At 32.6% G+C, this 25,339-nt stretch overlaps 2 protein-coding genes across 2 annotated transcripts; one reads left to right on the plus strand and one right to left on the minus strand.

Annotated features, from left to right (window-relative positions):
• Positions 1–1,751: 1,751 nt before the first annotated feature.
• LOC136070470 (uncharacterized) lies at positions 1,752–4,333 on the minus strand. The gene is made up of 2 exons (XM_065780451.1): positions 4,129–4,333; positions 1,752–2,871 (listed from the first exon to the last, which is right to left on the minus strand). Exons 1-2 carry the CDS (start codon positions 4,309–4,311, stop codon positions 2,626–2,628), a joined length of 429 nt encoding a protein of 142 aa, XP_065636523.1. The 5' UTR covers positions 4,312–4,333; the 3' UTR covers positions 1,752–2,625.
• Positions 4,334–8,450: 4,117 nt separating this feature from the next.
• On the plus strand, positions 8,451–16,118 carry LOC111986926 (probable protein phosphatase 2C 59). The gene is made up of 10 exons (XM_065780452.1): positions 8,451–8,612; positions 8,725–8,777; positions 8,891–9,008; positions 11,241–11,368; positions 12,944–13,042; positions 13,152–13,310; positions 14,665–14,751; positions 14,836–14,927; positions 15,301–15,375; positions 15,689–16,118. The coding sequence occupies exons 3-10, from the start codon at positions 8,929–8,931 to the stop codon at positions 15,845–15,847; spliced, it is 879 nt and encodes a 292-aa protein (XP_065636524.1). The 5' UTR covers positions 8,451–8,612; positions 8,725–8,777; positions 8,891–8,928; the 3' UTR covers positions 15,848–16,118.
• The last annotated feature ends 9,221 nt before the right edge of the window (positions 16,119–25,339 follow it).

A 25,339-nucleotide genomic window follows, 5' to 3' on the forward strand; every position in this document is an offset into this window, starting at 1 on the left:
CAGTGCTTCACACGGGTATTAGAAAGTGCCACTAAGCTAAAATGCAAGGTATGATGGATACAACTTTGTTATTAACTTAACATGTTTTTTTCTTTTAAAATCAAATATAGAATTTATAAATTATATATATGATTGTGGCCATTAAATTTTTAAATTGTCAAACCCCAACCCCCAACCCCCAACACACACACACACACATATTGCTGACTTATTTTGTTTTGTAATAATACAAAGAAAGAGGATAAGATCAAATAATACAAATTGTTGTATTATTACCAAGCTTGATTAAGCCATGCAAGCATAATGCTAGTGTGTGTGTATATATATAGTTTGTTTCTTCTTAACTTAATTTTTTGTTCTAGTAAATTTATTACTTAATTACATTTTTTAATAAGTTATGAAAATAAGATATTACAAAAATATATTGAAAAATGAACAACCAATTTTTTAAAACATGCTAAAATTTCATTGAAAATTAATATTTGAACTAATAATAATCTTTTGTAAAAATAAATTTGATTCATTTTAAATGGACTAGAAGTGTATTCATATGGAATCTAAATAGAATCAGGTAGAATCAATTTTAGATAAATTTAAAATAGTTTTGAATAAGTTAGAAGTATTATACAATTCAAAGTGTTACAAAGAATAGAAGCATGATCAATTTTGATTGAGTTTTTTTTTTTTTTTGTTAATATATATGTTTTTAAAATTCATTCATTTACGCACTTGACATGAAATTAGAGAGAGAAATTACTCTTGACACAAAATTTAAGCTCATTTAAAATCTATAAACACTTTACATAAGATTATAGTGCAATTAGCACACTTAATGCAGCAATGAAATACAATTAGAATCTAATTTAAACTGTTGATTAAACTTGGGATGATTTGAGACTCAGAGCGGAGTGGTCTGGGACTCTAGAGGATGGGAGAAAATTTTGGGGAAAATGGGAGGGAACAAACATGGATGGTTGACGAAATTGAAAGTTGATTAGGACCACATTAACTTTGTTAGTTTTAAAGATTTTGATACCAACAATTGCTGCCAATTTTGTTGAAAGAAAGTTGTGGGTTGATTCAACTTAACGATATCGATGCTAATCGGTGCTTAAACAGCCCTGCCTTCAATTAGAGTCAATTTTTATTTTATAACAAGAATGGTGCAATATGGAAAATTCCCCTAGCCCCAACAGCACCAATCAATAAACAATTAAACCTCTAACTCCTAAACAAAGCCTTTAACAAAGGTTGAAGCAGCAAAGCAATTACAAAACCCAATTTGGCTACCATACAAACGAATGAAAAATGGCAACTAGCACTAGGATTATCCACCAAATGCAATTTTGAAATCCTTGAATGAAATTTCCCTAACTACTAAAGCTTTCAAAGTGTCTCCAAATCAACATGATTAATGTTAACTAGTTAACATATTGATATAGTTCAATACACATCAAATAAAAGAAAAAGTTTAGCTACAAACTTGGTTGTAGCCTAAATCTACAATTTCTTTTAAAAAATTAACATTGTTACACATTTTGAAAATCTAATTATTAAATTGCATGTTCTTTATACTTTTAACACACTGTCAAATTTTGTGTCAATCGAATATAACCCATAAACTTATTTTTTATGCATAATTTATACTACAAAAATTTGTAATTTAAACAATTAATTAATGATATAGTTATTGATCTTTGATTTTCTAAAAAGTTTGCAAGCATGGAAGAGTTTATAGAGTAAAAGAAAGAAGAGAGAAGAAAATTATTTTCCTTCAAAGTGTTTGAATTGTAAGAGAGAGGAAATGAAAAAGAATCCTCCAATACAATCTGTCTTCTCTCTCATTTCCTTTCAAATGTGAAGGAAAGAAAAATGTGGAACCAATGGAACTCAATCCCTCCAAATTTTCTTTCCCTAACTCCATTTCTCTCCTACCAAAGAAACCTTGCATTTTTCCTCTCCTCCTTTTCTTTTCTCTGTCTTCCTTCAAACCAAACAAAGTATAAAGAGAAAAGGAGAAGAAGGAAAACAGACAATGAAATCTTAGATATAAGAAAACAGCAACAGTGATGCAAGTCATTGTGAAAAATAGAAAACAAGAAAACAAAATGTCTAACATCACCCCTGATTATGAGGAGCGCTGGTATTCTTAATCATTATGCATTTTAGCTCCTTCCCTCCGTGCAATCATAAGTACACATGTTAATAACCAGATGCTGTAACAATCAAGTTACCTCAGCACATAGATTTTTCCTGCATCATCTGAATAAAATGCTGAAATAAAGATATGCATGGCGTCCTTTCCTGCAATTTCCTTAGTTTCCTCACACAATGAGTAGAAAGCTTGTGTTTTCCTTTGCAGCCCAACAACTGGTCAACTAGAAATCATCCAAAATTCCAAATCATTTTTTATCCCTTATTCCTGTGTCTCACATATAAATCTTTTCATTCTGTACCAAAGCCAATGCTCTGAGCTTTCTCTTCATTTCAATCTAGAACTGCAACAACTTTTCTGTTTCTCATATATACAATTCCAGCGGCAGCATAGATATTAACATTTTATGTAAAGAAATAAAATGGGTCACGATGAAATTTTTTTTTTAAAAATGATTACTAATGCCTTAATTAATCAGAGCTGCAGTTTTTCACCAACTTGTGAAGAAATCTAGAAATACAAACCCATGAATTTTCTGGGAGTTTATGGCTAAAATGCATGGCTAAAGCTGAAACAATGTCAAAAGTAAATTTATGGACCTCTGGCTTCACAGCCATCCGTACAAGCATTGCTGTCCAGACCTCTGGGGCCAACTTTATTGCTTCACGGAGATATTGAAAACCGTTAAAAATCCTTAAGAGCATAGAATAATGCTCCTGCAAAATACAAAAATGTAGCATCACTATCCCATTATTGTTAAACTTGAAATGAAGAAACTAAGAAAATTTACCATCAGAACCAAATACCTAGCGAAACAAGACAAACAAGACATGATCTATCGCCTCTTCTTACTTTCAAATTGTCTGATCAAACATGAATATCAGACTAAACCAGTGGTTGTTTGGAACAATTGCCATGAAAAGGCATCATAATAATTAGGCAAAATGCTATTTTGGTCCCAATATTTTGGGTTATTTCTATTTGGGTCTTGTGTTTTTATAAGTTTCATTTTGGTCCTTGAGTTTTTAAGCAACGTTTTATTTTGGTCATTGCAATCATCTCAGCAATGGAAAATGCTAATGTGGTAGACGGAATGTTCACACATGGACCTAGCTCTGGCAAGGACATTGGCAAAGCCTAGATTTTTTTTTTTTTTTTTTTTTTTTAAAGAAGAAAAACAGCTATTAGAATTTGGGTTTGAGCACGGAGGGGGGGGGGGTGGTTTGAGGTTTGATTTTGGTGGGAATTTTCAGATTGCTGTGTTTGGTTACCAAGAAAGTGCAAGAAAAGAAAAGAAAATAAATTGGAGATTTTTTTTTTTTTTGGTTCCGTTGTTGAGATGATGACAAGGACCAAAATGAAACATAGTTGAAAAACTCAAGGAGCAAATGAAACTTTTAAAAACACAAGGACCAAAACAAAAGTACCCATAATATAGGGACCAAATTAGTATTTTTTTTTTTTTTTCCTGATAATTATCCATGATATTTCTACAACATATAAGGGATTTTCAGTAAATGAATATAGTTTCAAAAAGTGCCACTTGTGCTGTTATATTCCCACTTGGTCAGATTGACCAGGAAGGTATGAAGTCCCATTTCTCAAACAAGAAATCAATAAGCATTGTAATGAAGGCACATAAGGCAGCTTCCAGAGGAAACTTCAACTGTAATGGCCAATAAATATCACAACTAGCTTATTCGGTGCTCCCTTTTAAGGTTTAAAGGCAAATGACAGCACTGAGAAGATATTTAAATTAACTCAAGATTTACATCCATTTAAGAAGTTGTTGTGCAATATACTCCACCAAAAGTTGGGTAAAACTCAATCTTTTAAAACCTGAAGCACTTAGGAACAAAAGAGACCTGTGGCCTTCAGAATTACCTCAGCATGTTCAAGTAACTGAAGATACTTTTTAAGAAAAATTGTCTAAGCAACTATTAGATAAATCAATAAGATCAATTTAGACAAACCTCGAATTTAGTCATCTCTATTGCTTCAAGCTTCTCGCTTGGAATGCAACCAATGACTTCATCCTGCAGCAAAACATCAGCTGCTCCAATTATATCCCGAAGAAGGAAAACACGAACCCTAACACCCTTTTCAGATAAAATGAACTGTAGAAGATCTTCAGTGGCAGAGACTACAGCACGCATGTCAAATGATTTCCAGCCCAGTCAACTTTTATTATATAGTATATGATATGATTTTTTAAAATAAAACAATTAAGAATGACTAATGTGCATATTTTATCAAATAATATTATAATGAAGGATTTTTAAGGGTATAATAAATAAAAATGATTACCAATAGTATTAGAAATTTAATATGAATCTAATAATGTTTAGATTTAAATATATCCATGCTTACGAATGATATTACAAGCTAGTTATATTTCAATTTCAGTCACATGGTCTTGTATTAATTTACTAATAATTTAGGTCAGTGTAATATTCTGTTTTTATTCATTTGGACATTTCTCCGTGTGTGTATATTTATAATTTTTTTTTTGAGAATAAGCAAAAGAAGAGGTGAATCATAACATATATATATATATATTTATTATTATTAAAAGGGAATTGCATTAAAGACTAACTAGCCATGATGGCCAAAGTAGCAGTAGAAAGTCTACCATAATACAGGCCATTAGCATCCGAATTTACATAGGAAATTATATCTATGGATGGACGAGCATCAAAGACAACAAAATCCTTTGGTTGAGAGACTCCCCTTCTAGCCAAGGCATCAGCACAGAAGTTTGCTTCCCTGAATACATGCCTCACTTTGACTTGGTGAAACCTTCTTAGGAGTGATCTGCAATCATTGAGAAGGGGGGAGAAAGACCTGTTAGCTACAAAGTTAGAGTGCAGAAGATCAATTATTGTTTTGGCATCAAGTTCAACTTTAATATTTTGGATACCCAGCTGAGTTGCTAGGTTTAGCCCGTCTCTAATCATAACATAATTGAAATTTAGGAAATGAATATCGGAAGACATGCTTACAATTCTCCCATTCTCACACATAGAGAAAACCTCTACAATCACCTACTTCATTGAAAATAATTTAAAAAAAAAAAAAAAAAATTTAGGGGCACTTTGATTTTTCTTTGTTTTTTTGTTGGGATGAAGGGGCACTTTGAATTTGATCCTCAGCAGTTATGCATTATAATAGAATAAGATCATAAAATAAGATCGTAAAAGCTTACCTACTATGATTTTAAAAAAGAGGAGATTAAAGAGCCTGCCTGCAACGTGTTCAACTAACAATTAGCGGGCCTAACTGCCATATTGGAATATATTGCATTAGTCATTTGAAGACTTGGTTTTTTTTTTTTGGGTTGTCAAATTTACTTTATTTGGAGCGACGAAGGTAACAAGGTTGTAGTTTTTGCTGTAAAATTAGATTTTAACCATTGAGAATATAGGGTGTTAGAGCAATCACATCAGCATGTGTATAGTAGTCTAAAATAGAAAAAAGTACACATTTTACATATTTTGAGCCAAAAAACACCCACATTAGTGGGCGTAAAATTGTGCATTTATACACAATTGTTACAGTAACTATGCATATATGCACAATTACTGTAACTTTTCTATTTAATATTTTAGTATTTGTTTCTCTCACCTTTCTGTACCTCTGACTCACCTCAGTCTCTTTTTCTCATTTCCTTTCTCACCTCACTCTCACCAATCAATTCTCTCATTTCATATCAACTCTCTCGCCGACCCAAGCCCCATTATCGATTTGTTGGTTACTGGGTTTTTTCTTTTCTTTTTTTTTTTTTTTTTTTTTTTTTTTTTTTCCTGTTGTGGTGGGCTATTTTTGTTGGGTTGTTCTTTAGGTTGTGTGGGTTTCAATTGGTTTCTGGTGTCGATCTTATTGCACAGTGAGTTCCGATTGGTTGCTAGTGTCGATCTTGTGTGGGTTCTGATTGTTTTGAAGGTGACTGTGTGGTTGTGTGGGTTGTGTTGGGTCTGTGAGAGAGATGACAGTGTGTGGGTTGTGTTGGGTCTGTGAGAGAGATGACACTGTTAAAGAAATAAATATTTTATTAAATAAATGTGTAAAATAGATAAACTGATGTAGGTGTTTTTGTAAAAGTGGGTGTGTAAAATAGAAAAAAGTAGATTTTTTCTTGCAAAATAGATGAAAATTTTACACAAACTGATACTGTTGCTCTTAAACGTTGGCAATAATTTATACTAAAAAAAAAAATTCATATTTTTAGACGAACTTTTGTGGATTCATGGAACTGAGTCATTATACACTGTCAAAAATAGAAGAAGATTAAGAAGAAGAAAGAATAGAAGAAGAAGATGAGGTTATATGCATTACACAATTGTGTCTTATCTAAGTGGAACGACACTAGAGGAAAGGTTTTCTAATCCAGTTATTTTTTGGAAGCTGACAACGATAGTTATGAATTTGACTATGCTAAATGGTTATCTATATTAGACAAATAGTTGGATCCTGATTTTTGTGCCTAACCCTATCAAAGAAAATAGTAGAGAAAGCCAACCACCTTTATGGCTTTATCTCATTATCACTTTAGTTAGTATGACATGTGAAAATCCATTAAAAGTAGGGTAATTCCTTTCCTCTTATATGACATTAAATGAGTACTTGAAGCATTTAGTTGGTACCGGTGTAATCTTCCCTCTTTTTTATTTTTATTTTTATTTTTTATTTAATAATGATAATAATAATGAATGAATTGGCTGGTACCGGTTTAGTCTGTTATTTCATTAGTTATATGTCTTATTTATAGCTTTTAGTAGTTAATTTTTTCTTGATGACTTTACAAGTAGTTTCACATGTTTCCAAAACCAATGGGCAAAAAAAAAAAGGTCTCAAGCCAAAATAAACAAAAATACTGTATCCATGTATTTTCACAACAAATCTTAGATAATAATACATCTTCTAGCAGTTAAAATTGAGCTGGATGCCAAAGACATTATGGGGTGGATGTTTGGCCATTACCGTGGGAATACAATGCACTTTCTTCTTATATCTAACCGCACTTATATGATGAAACTCATCCCAAGAGTAGAAGTCAACCACAGCTTTAGGGTAACCAACCAATGCGCTGATAAGCTTGTCGGAAGTGGAAGAATCCAGCCATTGGAATTCAGGACTTTTGAGTGCCCCTAAGGACATTAGACTTATTTTGTGGGAGGCTCTACCGTGACTCTATTTCTTATCTCTGATTTACCAAAAAAAGAAAGAAAGAAGAAGTTATTTTAGTAAGGACAAAGTTTAGATACAAAATTAGTTGTAGGTTGTAGCCTTAGGTTACAACATGACTTAATATCTTTTTATTGGAGGTAAATTTTAACAAATTCACCATTGAATTACATCTTCTTCTTATATCTTTCATGCTTGCAGAATTTCTAAAAATTTAAAAATCAATAGCCATGTCATCAATAAATTATTTAAATTGTAATTTTTGTAGTTTAAAATTATACTTAAAATATAAGTTTATAGATTATATAGTAAATAATATCCAATTAACACAAAATTTGACATGTGTATTGAGAGTGTAAAGAAAATGCAATTCAGCGGTTAGAGTTTTAAAATATGCAATAATGTTTATTTTATTGAGTAAAATTATAGTCTTAGGTTACATCTAATTTTGTAACTAAATTTTGTCATTTTAGTGATGAATTCGGATTAAAATTAATAACAATACTACCTAAATTTTGATATGAAATTGTTGTCAACGTTTTACATCCGGTGATAAATCTAAATTTCCCTATAAGATAAAAAAGAAAAATGTCATAGAAGTCTTCAACTCAAAATTTCCCCTTTTAAAAGTCAACATGTAAAAGAGAGTTTCATCCAAATATGTCAACATAACATCCAATGCCTAGAAGTTCACAAATGTAAAAAGGAAAGAAAATGAAACAAAATTACCAAGTAGCTTCTTGCATGTACGCCAAGTGTGTGGTGGCAAATGAAAAAAAAACTCTTTTTTGTCTCAAAATCACAATCGGTGTGGTGGTTACATTACATGGCAATCTTGGCATTGACTCAAGACTTGGTAAGGCTTTTCCCAAATCCCCCTCTCCTCTCGGCGACGCGTCACTCCCCCTTTTTTTTAGCACCAATAAACAAACAACATCTTAATTAATTTATTTATTTTTAATCAATCCAACTAAAATATAATTTATCTCAATATTATTATAAAAAAAAAGAGTGGCCCTCGTGATTAGTTACAAGGTCTACAGGACATGTTAGAATACAGCCACGTATTAAAACCACCGCATATCAACGTGTAAAAAACAACTTAGAAACAGGGAAGCGAAAATAAAACAGAATCCTCTCTCTCTAAAATATTCTCTCTCCCTAAAAACTCTCTCTCGTCGTTTTCTTCCCATAACGCCCCTTACTTGACTTCTCTTCTCTCCCCCCTTCCCTCTTCCATTATGGCATTTTTCATTTCCCTTCCCTCCAGCAGGTATTTTCCTCTCTCTCTCTCTAAATTTCATGTACTATTTAAGATCCAATTTCTGAAAATGTCCAAATTTGTGTATTCTGAATTCAATTATTGCTATTTTTATGGTGTGCAGGTTAAATTTGAAAATTTCGTAAAACTCTCCGAATGATCAGACTAATTTTTTAGGTTACAAATTTAGCTTGCAAAATTAAACTCTACAACAATTTCTTCGCGTGCGCCAAAATTGACACAATTTGTTCTTGTTCATTCTTCATTTTTGCTAATTCTGGTGGTCAAAGAGACAGGAAGTGGGCAATTGGTAAATTCAAGCAATAATATGGGTTATCTCAATTCTGTATTGTCATCTTCAAGCCAGGTTCATGCCGAAGATGCGCCCGTTAGCGGCGGTGGCCTCAGGTTAATTTTTACTTTTTTTTTTTTTGGTTTGGATTATGGTTTTTTGTTGAATTTGATGTTTTCTCATTGATCTTTATGTGTATTTGATGGGTTTGCTATATTTATTTATTTGTATTATTTGTCATGAATTATGAATCCTTAGTGCATGCATGGTGATGTTGTTATAGTAAGTTGTGATGTAATGTTCTTGATTTTACAATATCAAGGATTAATTGTGAACATTGGTAATTTAATGTGTCTTATACCAAATGTGAAGCCCTCTTAATGTGGGTTTTTGTTTATAAATTCTTGACTCATTGGGGTTAATTGGGAAATGATGTGAAGGGAAAATTTATAGGTGAGTTTTTGCAACTTTTTGGAACATTAGTTGATTATGATTGGTTCATATGTGAAGATTTAAGAGGTGTGTAACAATTTTTTTTTTTTTCGGATCTAATGTTTCATTCCCTTTTTTTTGGGGGGGGGGGGGGGGGGTGTTGATTTGGAGTCGCTTTTATGAGGATACATTCTGCTGTATTTAATTCATGTACATGTCACTACTCTGTGTTTTGCACTTTCATGGTCAAAGAAGTTTTTATCACATTTTGTCGTGTTGGGCATTTATCCACGGGTCAATTTCCGCTGAGGGAACCCAGTTAGTTACCTCTCTTAACGGCTTAGTTGCTGTTTATCGTGTTACGTACAGATAGTGCGTGGGGATTCCGGTTATTATCCTTTTTGGCTAGTTGCTGGGTCTTTGAGCATTTTGCAAGCCTTGACCAACCATGCTTTTTGCATAAGTATTTTTTGTCATTATAATTGTTCTGCAAATTATTATGCTGTTTAATATTTAGATCATATATTTATAGAAATTGTTTACACATGCCTTATACACTGACTTTTTGTAATCTCATTGATACAAGTGCTCCCCCATGCTTGCCTTGTAGTCTATATTTTTTCCTGCTCATAATTTGTGCTTATAACATTTGAAAAAGTAATTTCTCAATAGATTTGATTTTTTTTCCTCACTTCTGAATAAAACAACATCTACCGTTGATCTTTCCTAGTTCAAGTTGGATATTATGTTTTTTGTAGAGGCTTCACTCAATCTCTTGCCCCAAAAGGGTAAGTTTGATTGCATATAACTGGTGTTGCTTCGTGTGTCTCTAGATTTGCACATAGGTTGTTAGCCATTTTCTTTTGTCTTTATGATTTGTTTCAACTTTGTTATCTAAGGCAGGCCAGCATCCTTGATAAAATTTTAGTTTTATGCAAACCTAAAGCCTTTCTGATCTTCATCTTTCTCCAAACATGCCTGATTTCATAAAGCCTAACCCTTTGGGTAAACCTGTCTCTACTAATTTAACAGTGCAAGTTTGATGGCTAAGAAACCCTAATTCTCTGGGATAACCCTTCTATACGGAGGCTCAATGGGAATAAAATAAATTAGATGGCTTGGAAGCACAAGTCTAAATAGATGGTAAATCATTATCATCAAATATTTCTAAACTTCTTTGGTTGCTACAGTCAAAGCTTCAATCTTGTTTCACATTAAAATTGTTTTCCATTTGAGTTTAGATGTCTATATGAGTCCATTATTCTAAATAGCTTAATTATATGTGGTTAAGTCTGCTACTAAATTACCAATATATTATATTTGAAAGCTATAGCATTTTGAGGCTTGAAATTTTTACTATAGCTTCATCTAAACAGTGCAGAAAATTTCCTTCTCTTTGTCCTTTTCTTGTTGTAGAACGGATATTAGTTTGTTGCTCATGGACATTGGTTTACTGGGTCACATGTATAATAACTATGCCCTGAACTCCTAAGAGTGCACATCATTAATGTTTGTACATTGCTTTGCAGCCTGTTGCTTAATACAGGAATTTGTTGGTAATATACAGCAGTATAGGGTTTATATATATAAATATATATTAAGGATCAGTTTGTTTGTTTGTTTGTTTGTTTTGTTTTGTTTTTTTTTTTTTTTTTTTTGAGGAATCAGTAAGAAATATATCAAGGAATGTTTGTTTTTTTTTTTTTTTTTTTTTTTTTTTTTTTTTTTTTTTTTTGAGGAATCAGTAAGAAATATATCAAGGAGTTATTGACATAGAATAGGTTAACATTTCAACATTTACTGATTAATACACCAGAAATAGTTCTTTGACCAAATTTAACATGGATCATCTCTCTCTGTCAACAATGAAATTGCATAGTATACTTTTAACACTAAATGTATATATGTTGCAACAGTCAGAATGGAAAGTTCAGCTATGGATATGCAAGCTCTCCAGGGAAAAGGTCTTCAATGGAAGATTTTTATGAGACACGAATTGATGGTGTTGAAGGGGAGATAGTTGGTCTGTTTGGAGTCTTTGATGGTATCTCTCTCTCTCTCTCTCTCTCTCTCTCTCTCCAGACACACACACACACACACATGCATGGAAAAGTGGATTTTTCAATTAACATTTTGCATAGAACATACAGATTTGTAAGTTTCTGTGAGTGTGCATGGACTTGTGTGGCATGTTGATCATATCTGTGTTCATGCTTAATGTTGGAAACTTCATGATCTGATTTTGTCTGTTGCACAGTGGTTCTGATGTATAGGTTTCTTTAAACTGCACACTGTAACGTCTATTGGCATTTATTGGTATCAATGGATTAGAACATTATCCACCTGGTGTCCCTCTAATTTTGGTGTTGTACTTAACCCCCTAATCTCCCTCAAATTTCAAAATTTGCAATTAACCCCCCGAACTTTCAAATTGCTGTCATTTTGGTCCCTCAAGTATAATTTTGTTTTCTTAGTTTTAATACTAAAACGTGTCATTTAGGGTAGTTGACGGTCAGTAGTAAACAAAATTTTATGGGAGGGCCTAATTGATAGCAATTTAAATGTATAGGAGGTTAATTGCAAGTCTTAAATTTGAGTAACCAAAATTACAATGACACTAAACTTAGAGGGAGTAAAATGTAATTTAGTCTACATAATAATTCCTTTTAGAGGGATATGGCTGAAGTGATTTTGTACAGTTTTAGATATTTGGATATCAGCTGCAATGTGGTTGCAGAACTTGGAGGCCTTTGTCAAGAGATGTTTGTAATTGGAGCTGTACCATGTGTGTTTTATTCCGAGTTATGTGACTTTGCTACAGAATTTAGATGGCACCATTCACTTATTTTGATTGGGCACCGTAGTTCTATGCTATCCTATCTGGACCAGCAACGTGTTTACCACACCATGAAGGCAGTCTCAGTGGTGATAGCTCAATAGGAGAATCTTTGAAGGCATGATTTGTGGATACTTGAACTTTCTCTTGCTTAACTTTGGTATCGTCAAAGGAAGTTGTGCTTTAAGCTGTAGAGCTATATGTAGAAAATTTGCAATAATGAGCTTTAACTGAAAATATTTTCATGTGTGGAGGTTTGCTGAATTATAGTGATAAAGTGCTATGAAGTTGTTACACCTGTTTAGTAACCATATTTGATAAAGAGCTTTTAGATGTGAGAAATTAAAAAAAGAAGTTTATTTTATCATTTTTACTATTATTTTACTGGTATTAGTCTATATTTAGTACTAGTTGTTGTTGTTAATATTGCTATTAGTCTATCTTTCTTAAACTCGGTGGGCATGGGTGTCATTTTGAAAAATAAGGGCATTTCTGTCAATTTTTATTCTATTAAAAGCTAGAACAATGTGCTAGAGAGCTTTAACACTAAAAGCTTGGAATTCCCAGTTTTAGCTTAAAGCAGATTTTCGTTATATAATCATATTATCACCATTATCTTAATCATAGAATTTATTTTCTTTATAGGCATTTTAAACTAATTAATTTTCGCACATGTAAAAACCAAGGGCTATTTATTGCTCACATATAACTTATGTTGTTGTTATTACCTTTGGAATGTCAAAGATAGATAACTCTCCAAATCTCTATTTTATGTTTGTGTAGGTCATGGAGGGGCCCGAGCTGCTGAATATGTGAAACACAACCTTTTCAGTAATTTGATCAAGCATCCAAAGTTTATTTCCGATACCAAATCAGCTATAGGTTTCTCACATCTTATCTTACCATTGTGGTTTCTCTTTTAATGTTCTACAATTTGCTATTGTTAAAAAATCATTTAGTGTTTCTCTTAACTTGTTCTCTCTCTGTGCAGCTGATGCATACAATCATACAGACTCTGAGTTTCTGAAATCGGAAAATAGTCAGAACAGAGATGCTGGATCAACTGCTTCCACTGCCATCCTAGTTGGTGACCGTTTGCTTGTTGCAAATGTTGGAGATTCCAGGGCGGTTATATGCAGGGGTGGTAATGGTAAGTCTCATAAGTATTATTTATTTATTTACGTATTTTTGTAGGGATTTGGTATCCATTTCACTAAGACTTTTAAAGGCTTGATGTTAAAGGGACTTCTTCTTCTTCTTCTTCTTCTTCTTCTTATTATTTTCCCCTTAACTTGGCAGTTATTTATTACTATAATGGCTTTTGAGAAGTTTGATACTTGTCAAATTTGCTTCTTTTTTTTACTTTTTATTATTTATTAATTTTTTATAATTCCCTTGGTTTTATCTGTCTCTTCCCTCACCCCAAATACTTAAAAATTGTTCCCCCTAAAAGTTTTAAGTGGTATGATATTGGTGCCTATAGTTGAATGCATAAGGAATTGATTGTGGATATTTTCTGTACTCTCTTTTGCTTGTCTTTTCTTTTTTCAATATTCAAAATTCCCAGCATGATTTCTTATCAATATCCAAGGTAGGTAATAGGTTTTTTTATTTTTATTTTTAATATTTATTTTTATATAATTTGTGGGTTTACTTTGCCAAAGTTTTTTTGACATTCACAATTTGTCTTTTTCTTTATAATATTATAAATCAACAAGCATTTGTAATCTTTTACCGGCCTTTTATTCTTCAATGTACTTTGTATCATATCTAATTTTGTATTGGGAAGCTTGTGTGTTGTTAATTAATGTGTTTATTTCATGAAGCACTACTAGATGTATTTAATCTATATTGTTTCTTCTTTAATTTCTTTCCTGGCTTGTCAGCATGGCACCAAATTATTAGTATATAGATATTTTCATGATATGTTTTTAAAACTTCCTTGTGGTTCATTTATTTCCTTTAGTAACTGGCAATGTCAGATTTTTTTCTTGGCTAGAATTTGCTAGTTAGGTTGTTTCTTTACAGTTCCTTTCTACTCTTGTGTTCTTGTAAGTGGGAAACGTGTCTTTGGGTACTTTATGAAAGGTTTAAATATCAGTAAAATGCCATTTTTATCCATCCAAATGGAAAGAAAACAGAAAAAGGATACAGCAAAATATACCTTCAGTTTGTTCATTTTTAATTCTTTCAAGGCATTCACTACCAACTCCTTTGGAGTTAGTACCACTACCAAGGATCTGGCTTGTTATGGGAAAATACTTGGAAGCAAATTTTATCATGCATTATGCCTTACTGGAGGCTTAGTTTTTTTTCATTTCTAGGAGTTCCACTGAAAAGTGCTGCAGATGATCTATTGGCTGTTTAATTATGGAGAGCAGATAATCACAATACATATAAAATTGTATCTTTTTCATGTGAGAGGATTCTGTTGACAATGTTCCCTCCTTCCTATTCTGTTAACATGTTATATCATTTGTTTATCATCTTGTGATTTCCTGCAGCTATTGCTGTTTCCCGAGATCACAAGCCAGACCAAACTGATGAGCGACAACGGATTGAGGAAGCTGGCGGATTTGTTATGTGGGCTGGTAAGTTCATCACACATTAATTTTCAAGCTTTCTGGTAATCCGGTAAATTGCTTGTGTCTTGGTGATTAAAAATTATGTCACAGGAACTTGGAGGGTTGGAGGAGTTCTTGCTGTTTCTCGTGCATTTGGTGATAGGCTTTTGAAGCAATACGTTGTTGCTGATCCAGAAATTCAGGTGGGATTCTTAACAGTTAGTGTGTGTGCATGTGCGATTAAGTAGAGTAAAAATTAAAGCTGCCAATGTTACTATGCCTGTACGTCTTATCTTTGTGTGTTCAATAGAAATTCTAGGTACCAATAATTTATGTTAATTTGAAAATGTAAAATTTTTATTTTGGCATTTCTCAACTGACCTACATACGTGTATTATTCATTCTGCTAGAGGAATGTTGTTCACCGACGGCAGTCCTATATTAGTTCAAGTCTCTATTTTAAGAGAGGTGTCTTCTGATTGATACATTTGGTTGGGTTAGAGTGCCTCTTTCCATTCCTCTCATTTTTAGTTTTGTGTGGATAATTAGCCACTGACATTCTTATGGAACTTTCAGGAGGAAAAGATTGACAGCTCCCTTGAGTTTCTTATCCTTGCTAGTGATGGATTGTGGGATGTTGTCACAAATGAGGTTTGTCATTCTTCTTCTTCTTCCTCTTCTTCTTTTTTTTTTTTTGTTTTTTGTTCTTTGTTTTTTTGTTTTGTCTTGATGGCACCTGTTGCAAAAGGCTGAAAGTGGATATTGTGTCTTAATCAAAAAGTTCTACCTCATTACTAACCTAATGGATATTAATCTAGCATTTTTATCATTGACAGAAAGACGAGGGTTTTATTTCTTGTGATGAATTTTTGATTATTTGTCATGTGTTTGTCTGACTTCTGAATTAACCAAACGTGCTGGTACTCCCAACCTTTCAGCTCTCTGATTCTTTCTTCTTTCTCAGGAGGCTGTTGCTATGGTTCAACCAATTGACGAGCCGGAACAGGCTGCAAAGAGGTTGATGCATGAAGCATATCAAAGAGGTAGTGCAGATAATATTACTATCGTTGTTGTCCGTTTCTTGGCCAATCAGGGAGGTTCCTCTCACAGCAGCTCTGTCTAAGCACCCTTAGCTTGGTGCAATAAAATCAAGTGGTTTTTAGTGATAGGAGATCTTAGTGTTGTACCGTCTAAGGTTAGAGATATAAACAAACTCGTTAGGTTGTTAATCTGTATCACATACTATCAGCTTCTAGCATAGAGCTGTATCTGAGAGCTTAGTTACTGCATTGGGTATTGATTTTAGCTAGAAAATCGTTGTTTGAATATGTCAAAAACCTCCAAATTTCTTTATCATATTCTGTAAATGTGATTGATCAAAAACTTTATTGCTATTTTCATTTGCATGGTAGGTAGTAATTTTTTTAAGGGTAAATTACCATTTTGGATTCTAACGTTTACACTATATCAATTTGGTCCATAACGTTTAGTGCCTAATCTTTACTATGTCAAAATTGTCATTGCCGTCAAATGATTGATAGAAAATGCCAGCATGGCTAATGGTCATATCTAAAAATATATATAAAAAAATTATGCCACCTAGATTGCCAAGTGGACTACCATGTGGCCTTAAATTTTTTTTTTTTTTTTATTTTTGTTTAAAAAAATTTAACTTATATTTTGGGTAAAATATTAGACCAAGTGTTAGCCCTCTATTTGGTTACTAAGAAATTACAGAAAAAGCAGTAATAATTTTAAAATACAGTAGATTTTTTTTTTAAGATATAAAAAAATAAAGAATAAAACCAATTGATATCATCTCAAACTTATGTAGTTTCTACAGCTTTTAATTACCTTAATTTTTAAAAACAAGAAGTCAAAATTTTCTTTGAGGTTCTATTTTCTCAGCAATGAAACAAAAACCATACACCCTTCTCACCCGACAAATTCTTTTGGCTCCCCTCTCCAAATGGCCACTTCAACTCGAATTGAGCTTATCTTGTAGCTCTCAACCTTGATCCCAACCACCCCATCCCTTCCAAATGAAAATGGCTTTGGAAACTGCCCACCCTTCCCAAAATCACTACCTTCTTATTGTTAGCTTGTCATAATTGTCTTCCCACAAAAGATCTCCTCAAAAGGAAAATTCTCTCTAAAGCCACATGTCCTCAGAGACTGTCCTATAGTATACCCCATTTGGGCAAACCTTGGAAACCTCCCAAGACAACAAGATTTTCACTCTCCTCAAATCCTAGATTGGATAAAAAAGATGGCATCCTATTTCGGCACTACCCTTTTCCTTCCCAACATCCCTTGGAACGTAGCCTTCCCTATAGCAATTTGGACTATTTGGACAGCTAGAAATAAGTTTGTCATGGAAAATAAAGCCTTTGTAACAAGTGAAATCTTGAAGAAGATCCAAGCTCTCTCCATCGATATATTCTTCTTTCTACCAATCAAGGAGGGAAAACCTCATTGTGGAAGTGTCCATATCAGCTGGAACCTCCTTCCCTGGGGTTTCTTTAAACTCAACACTGACGGCTTGGTGAATGGCAACCAGGGCAAAGCAAATACTAGCAGGATTATTAGAAACTCTATGGGTAGGGCTGTCCACGAAAAACTGAGACTCGACCCACCCGCAAGAACTGTTTGATCTGGCTAACCCGATGTTGGTGACGGGTCGGCGGTGGGTCTTTGCCTCTTGAACCCGAAAATGGCGGGTTTGAGGCTGAGAAACCGATTTTCAACCGACTTGACAGTATCTGATTGGAAAGTCATCGATTTTCTGTTCGATTTGTCGAGATTAGGCCTGATTTCTGTGAAATATGCCGAGATCTCATCAAGATCTGGCCAGATCTCACCAAGATCAGCCTGATCTTTTCAAGATCTGCCGAGATCTTGTCAAGATCTAGTCAGATCTCGCCAGATCCGACAGCTTTTGGCAAAATCCGGCAGATTTTCTCACAACTCGAAAGCGATTGAGAATTGATTTGTACTTGATGAAAATCCGACCACCTAAACCGACTTCGTTCATCAGTCAGTGGCGAGTCTAGGCATGAGAAACCCGAAGTGAATCGGGTTGGTTCCGGGTTAGGTACAAACCCGACCTAGACCGACCCGTGGACAGCCCTATCTATGAGAGATTGGGTTGGAGGCCTCTCTAAACACATAGGGATCGCTCATTCCATGGCTCCAGAACTTTGGGGTCTCCATGATGGGCTGATTTTAACAAAGAATCTAAGTTTAAGGAAGCTCATCATTGAATTAGACACAATTCTTACATCACATGATGCCTTATATGATTCATCTCACCCTTGTAGTGCTTTGATCTTTGATTGTAGGTCCCTTCTCCAGTCTTTTGAGGAAACTTGCATTCACCACACCTTTAGCAAAGGAAATAAATGCGTGGATCTTTTGGCAAAGGAAGGACCTCCTGGTAGTGACAGCTTTATTTTGTATTCGCACCCCTTTTTCTTTATTTTGTATCTTTTATTTTTAGATACTATGAGTAATTCATACCCGAGACTTTGTATTTTGTAGTTTTGTTTAATTATATTACCTTTTACTCACCCAAAAAAAAAAAAAAAAAAAAAAAAAATAATGAAAAAAGAATATATATATATATATATATATCTGTGTGTGTGGATGTGTGTGTGTGTGTGGGGACAAGGCATGAAGGTTGCCATTACACACTATATGAGCAAACCAAATAAAGTATGCTTCAAACTATAATCAAACCATTACTTCTGCCCATAAGAGCAAACCACAGTATTATATTTATATCTTCGTCAAAAGTAACGAAACCTTAGAGGAAAATTGCTGGCCGCCTCTAACAGACGAGAAGGTCAAATATTAGAGCTTTACTTGCTGGAAAGTGTCCTCTTTTTTTTTCTATATTTTATATACTTTCTGCCTTGCCTACCAAGCCATAAATATTAAATGATAATGAAGACAAACAGAGAAATCATGCCTTGGCAAGCAAGGCTGAAAAAGTATGCCCAAAGCCACAAATTATATTATTGGTAACCTTTGTTATTTCCAACTACAACCAATATAAAAACATTAATTAAACAGAAAAAGAAGAAGTTAAGGGACCCTTTCCACTATAAATTAAGCTCAAGGCCCTTATGGAAACCATCACCAAATTAATGTATATCTGACCCTTCCCATCAATGGCTTCCGTAAACTCTCTCTCCCATTCCCAATGTGTGGGTTTTAACTGGTTTTTCTCTTCCCCTATTTCAGTATTTCCACTTACTTTCTTTAATTTGTTGTATAGTATTATTTAATATTTATAGAGGATGATGAGGATATAATATTGGTTTGCTCGTCGTGCGTAATGGCAAATTAATGCTTGCCTTGCCGAAATACCTTGATTGATCTGAGTCCTCTCTTTTTTTCTCTTCCTACATATGCATGCGCAAGTCTTTTTGAAAGTCACTTTTTAATAAAGGTATAGGCTTATTTTTACTCAATTTATTTTTTTAAGTAAGATTATATTATACTGATCCTTAAAATTTGACTCTTTTTATTTTTATTTTTTTATTTTGATATTTTGAGTTTAGAATTTCCNAACTGGATTGGGTGGGTAAGGGTAAAAGTTTGTTTGGGGTTTGTTTGGGGCGGAAGTAAATGCTGTGTGGTGGAGGGCATGGATCAAAAGGAAGAGGAGAAGTATTTCTCAATCGGACTTTGGTGGCCATCGATCCGCTTAAATCCTCTGCTTCATTGCTGATCGGTCATCCTTAGTGTCAAACCCAGATTGGTGTCATTCATTTTGGTTGCTGGAGAGTTCTACAGCTCTCTCGCATTTATCTATTGAGTGATGGGCATGAACTTAAATTTTGGTGAAAAGCAAACAACAGTATGGACCTGCTTTTTTACAAAAACTGGATTGGGTGAATTGTTTTATTTAAGGTGATTGTTTTTGTTTCTAATCTTTAACAAAAATAAAGGGTGAAATCTGAAATCACTTTCCCCAAGACACAGGCAAGAACAACAATAAAAAGTGTGCGTGGAGAGATACAACTAATATCGAAAAATAATAAATTTGAAATAGAAATAACAAAATATAAAGCTAGAAAATAATAAAATTTAAACTAGATAATAACAACAATAGAGCTGTAAAACGTGTAAAACCAATAAATGCTTAAATATAGAATAGAACACGATAATGAATTTGAAATTGTAAATATTATTATTGAAATTTGGAAAACTTACCATAAAAGTTTGATGTAAGTGGGATGAGGATATAATATTGGTTTGCTCGTCGTGCGTAATGGCAAATTAATGCTTGCCTTGCCGAAATACCTTGATTGATCTGAGTCCTCTCTTTTTTTCTCTTCCTACATATGCATGCGCAAGTCTTTTTGAAAGTCACTTTTTAATAAAGGTATAGGCTTATTTTTACTCAATTTATTTTTTTAAGTAAGATTATATTATACTGATCCTTAAAATTTGACTCTTTTTATTTTTATTTTTTTATTTTGATATTTTGAGTTTAGAATTTCCTATTTTAGTTCACAATTTTCTTATTATAGTCTTTTCATCTGTCTCCTTTACTAAATTGGCCGTCAGAAGAGAGTAAACTCAAAATAAACTCAAAAAAAAGGAAGCCGTTTTATTAGCACTTAATTCCTTATGAGTTTAAGATCTAATGTATTTTTTAAGTTAACTATATAAATTAACAAAAAAATTAAGGATGTGTGTGTGGAGGAGGGCAAGAAATCTCGTTGAGTTATACGTTTTACACATAGAGGAGCTCAAGATTTCAATTAGGGGGGATGAAAATCCATATTACCATTCATTTAGTATTAACAATATATCAACAAATGAAAAGACTCAAAAGTAATTTTTGTCTTAATACAAAATCACTAATTATAAATTTATAAGTTCTCATTATGATATTAATTAATTAACTGTAATATGTACATTAGTCATTGAACAATATGTAGTATGTGTGTCGCATTTAACTTTATTATGTAATAATTGCTATGTAGCCACTAACTAAGTCTACCTAAGATAGTGCGTGTATTCTAAAGTATATATCATAAAATATTTACTATATTTAGAGATGGAAGAGTGACTCCATCTCTAATTTCACCCATGCCCTACCTCATCCCTTTTTTACATTTTTTCATATTTACAACTCAATGATAGGTGGAGAGTTTAAGTCTGGAAATCAATCATTCCAAAAAAAACATTTGATATAAGATTACTTACCATAACCCCTCTTAAATCTGGAAATCAATCCTTCCCAAAAAAAAAAAACATAAAAACATTTGATATAAGATTACCTAGCATAACCTCTCTCCGACTTTGCAAAAGTGTGAGTTTTGCCTATAGAGTATTATCTTTCTCTCTCTCTCTCTTTTTATTTATTTATTTATTATTTAAATTATTTATTTACAGGCTTACAGCTATATAAGCCTTTCTGCCGCTCCACAAAGTCATCATATATTAGGAGAAAAGATAATTAAATTGTGTAAATATAGGGCTTTACTTTATAAAATTTACATCCTGTGTAACTGCATTCGAATTCTTAACATTGTGAAGGGGCCCATGGGCCCCCACTCCCCCTTGCTTTTAAAGATTTCCCTCCTCCCTCTTATAATTTCATAAAAAAAATATTGCTAATGGCCCTCCTTAAAACATCGAATTACAAAGGAGGAGATCATAAAAACATCCTTCTATCTTAGGCCACATTATAGACCAATAATGTTTAGGGTTTTATTTTATTTTATTTTTCATAATTCGATTGTTGAGGGAAGGAAATTTGTGGCATGCTTGTCTCTATTAAAAAAATCATGAGGTGTTAATTAAATTACAAAGCTTTTAGTGGAAGAACATGTTTAATGTATCATGGTATATTACTTTGATATTTAAAAATAAAAATAAAAATAAATTCACATTTTCCCTACTTTAATAATAAACAAATGCACTGCCTACCACCTGCGAATATTGCTTCTGCCTTCGTAATCATTATACCTATTACACGAGCGATCTCATTCAATTTATATAAATATATGATTCTTACAAGAAGTTTCAGAAAATTAAAACCTAACAAGCATAAGATCGATCTGGTAATTGTACACCACATCAAGAAAGAACTATCATCCACTTGAAAATTGAAATAGCAATGAAGGTTTTGTTCAAACTCATTTTATTACAACATATAATAATAGAATTTGGGGTTCTTTTCTTATTCAAAAGTGCAAATTTCCAAGCTACATTCAGGAACCAATGTTGGGAAAAAATAATTAGATAACAAAGGATCACTTTGTTATCCTTATGCAATATTTGCCTCCATACAAATTGTATATTATATTGAAGAAAGGAACAAAGTTAGCCACAAATAAAATTAATATAGCTTATTATAAACCAAAAAGATTAGACCCTAAGCACGCTGTGGAAATATAATATGGAAAGCAATTTTCGTGACTGCAACCCATCTTTGACGGATATATATAAAAATAAAGGTCAGTAGATCTCTCTATAGATCATGTTTATATAATGTTGCTTTGAAATAAGACATTATTGTACTCCTTCCGGCCCAGTTTATTTGTCTTTTATTTCATTTTATGATATCCTAAAATATTGTCATGTTTCTAAAAATTAAAGTCATTAATTTACTAATGTTCTTATTATACCCATACTTTATTTTCAAAACTATTTGAAAAGAAAACTAACAAATATTTAAAAAATCAATCTAACTAGGACACTTTTTTAGTTGCCTCATTAAGAATAACTCTTAAAAAAAAAAGCTAATAAATTTTTTTAAGGGTAGTTTTGTAAACTTATACATTTTTATAAGGCAGACAAAACAATAAATAATGTTCTCTTAAAAAGTTTGACTTTTCAAATAGGACAAACAAATTGAATCTACAAGACAATAAATGATGTTCCCTTAAAAAGTTTGACTTTTCAAACAGGACAAACAAATTGGAACAGATTTAATTTTTTTTGTCTTGTTTAAAAAGTCAAACTTTTTAAGGGAACATCATTTCTTGTCTTGTCTGCCTTATAAAAATGTATAAGTTTACAAAACTACCCTTAAATAAATTTATCAGTTTTATTTATTTATTTATTTTAAAAGAGTTGTTCTTAATGAGGCAATTAAAAATGTGCCCCAATTAGATTGATTTTTTAAATATTTGTTAGTTTTCTTTTTAAATAGTTTTGAAAATAAAATAGGGGTGTATAATAGGAACATTAATAAATTAATGACTTTTATTTTTAGAAACATAACAATATTTTGGGACATCCCAAAATAAATAAAGGACAAACAAACTGGGACGAAGGAAATAATTATTTTGGTATGCTTAGTATTGGTCACTAGGATTATAAACTCTATAGAAATGCAACCTTTTTTTTCTTCTTCTTCATTTAAGAGTTGCCATTAGATGTCTTCTTCTTCTTCTGGGGTATTTAGACCCTGGCTTGGCTATGTGACCCCAGATAATTTGAGCACAAAGACTGATGTGTCTAGTTTTGGGATTTTGTTGTTGAATTTGAAGAGGATGTATCTTTGTGCAGGCATGCAGCCATCTCAGTTGGATTAATGGAGACATTATTAATTTTAATACGTACTGGTAATAAGGTTGTAGAATGAGGGGAACCTTTTTAACTTCAAAAAGAAGTACCCAAATATTTTGTTTGAGATACTGGTCTAATATGGGGATTCCCATCCAAACTCAAGGCAAGGGAGATAAGAGAATGTATGTCTAAAGTCTTATTGGCCCGATCTCTGTAACTTCTGTCTACCACTTCGATGAAACTGCAGTGTTTGTTCAGTTCAGCAAGGCAGAATTTATCTGACTTTCTGGTTCTAAAGGAACTTTAGAGAAAAGTGATGGTTCAAACTCAGGATTAGGCATGTAACAAATAGGAACGACAATTCAATTGCATTAATGAATTTGCATCAGAATGACCTTTTCATTTCTTTTAATTATTTTTTGAGCCAATTGATATTAATTTGTGAGGTGATTTCACAATTTCCTCATCAATTATTAATAGCTAATGCTTCTAAATTGGCGTGAAAGCCTGAATGCAAGCACATTAACCACAGTTGATTATAGTCATAACTACACTGCAATTGTGGGCACATATCAAGGTCCAATTTATATTTAAGAACAGAATACATTGAATTTGGACCCAAAAAAGAAAAAGAAAAAAGGCACCCAATATTAGAAGTTATAACTTGCATGAAACAAGGGCCTTCCTATAATTGAGTCTGGCACACCACAATAACAATGATACACATCAATAAAATATAATCAATTCAATATAGGCCTTACAAACCATGTTCGAAGTTAAATACACTGTAAAATTCTAAGAAAAAAAGGTCTGACAACAAAACAAAGTAATGTTCTTGTAGCAATCATTGAAAAAATGTTCTTCTCCTCGCATATGCTACAGAACATATTAGCCTGCCAAAAAATAAATCTCATAATTTATTTATTACAGCTACAGATAATCTATATCATAATTCTTGTAATTGTCAATGATACTAAAAAAAATAGATATTTAAAACACATTGTTAATGGTAAAGCTATAGTTACCACCATCACACTAATGACTAGCATGGAATCTAACTACTAGCATTGGTTGTGAACAGTAATTCCATCACCTGCATAATATTTGGACGCCATGCTTGATGTCTATCCAAGTAAAATTGAAATAGAATAAGTACAAAGTTAAAAAGCACCCAATAAAAATAAAAAGACTGGTTTCACTGGGTGAAAGCTTGATGCTATTTTATTTTTCCTTCTAATGGATCAGCCAAAAATTGTATTAGTATTAAACTTAAAGAAACCAAATTTTAGACAATCAATCTGTAATAGACATCCTCAATCATAAAACAAAAGTAGAGTTAGCAAAACTTTTAAGTTACTAAACTATGTTTTCTTGAAATTTTACCAATCATCCTTCGTTTTTTCCTTTCCAATCTGTCAACAGGGTCACGGAATTGACAAAAACATTGTCAATCCAATATAAAACTTTACCAATATTTAGTTTTGGTACCTTTTGTTTGAAGGACAAAAATGAATCGAATAGCGAATAAACAACCGTCGAGAAACCTGCACCAAAAATACAAAAAAATGAAAGTGAAAGATTGTACTGAATTTTGTGGTAAAAACCGGGTCGTGGACATATATGAAGTGAAAGCAAAGTATTAAAGTGAAGAAAGAAGAAAAGAAAAGGTGTAGCTACATGATAATTGATAAGTAATCCATGATGTAATGCACGAATGGAAGAATTTCCTTACCAAAGTTAGATGGTTTTGTTTAGCAATTTATACTCAATTCCGTTTTTTAACTGAAATTGTCTCTTCAAGACACTTTCAAAAACTGAATTGTATGTATTTTGTGTGTTAGTGTATTAGACATTGTGTGTGTATATATATATATTTTAACTTTTATGCTTTTAAATTTAATGGCAATTTTGTTGAGTTGGTTAGAAATTCATTAATATGGAAAAGTTAAGGTGGGGATAGCTTCAACAAAACCAAAGGATCACTTTCTAAGAAGAGGCAATTTTGCAGAAACAGGTTGGAGTGCTTCGAAAATCAGTGTTGGACCACGTTGTATTTCCTATGTCATTTAAATAGAGTAAT

This window comes from Quercus suber, unplaced genomic scaffold (genome assembly GCF_002906115.3).
Source record: "Quercus suber isolate HL8 unplaced genomic scaffold, Cork oak 2.0 scaffold_236, whole genome shotgun sequence".
Taxonomy (NCBI): domain Eukaryota; kingdom Viridiplantae; phylum Streptophyta; class Magnoliopsida; order Fagales; family Fagaceae; genus Quercus; species Quercus suber.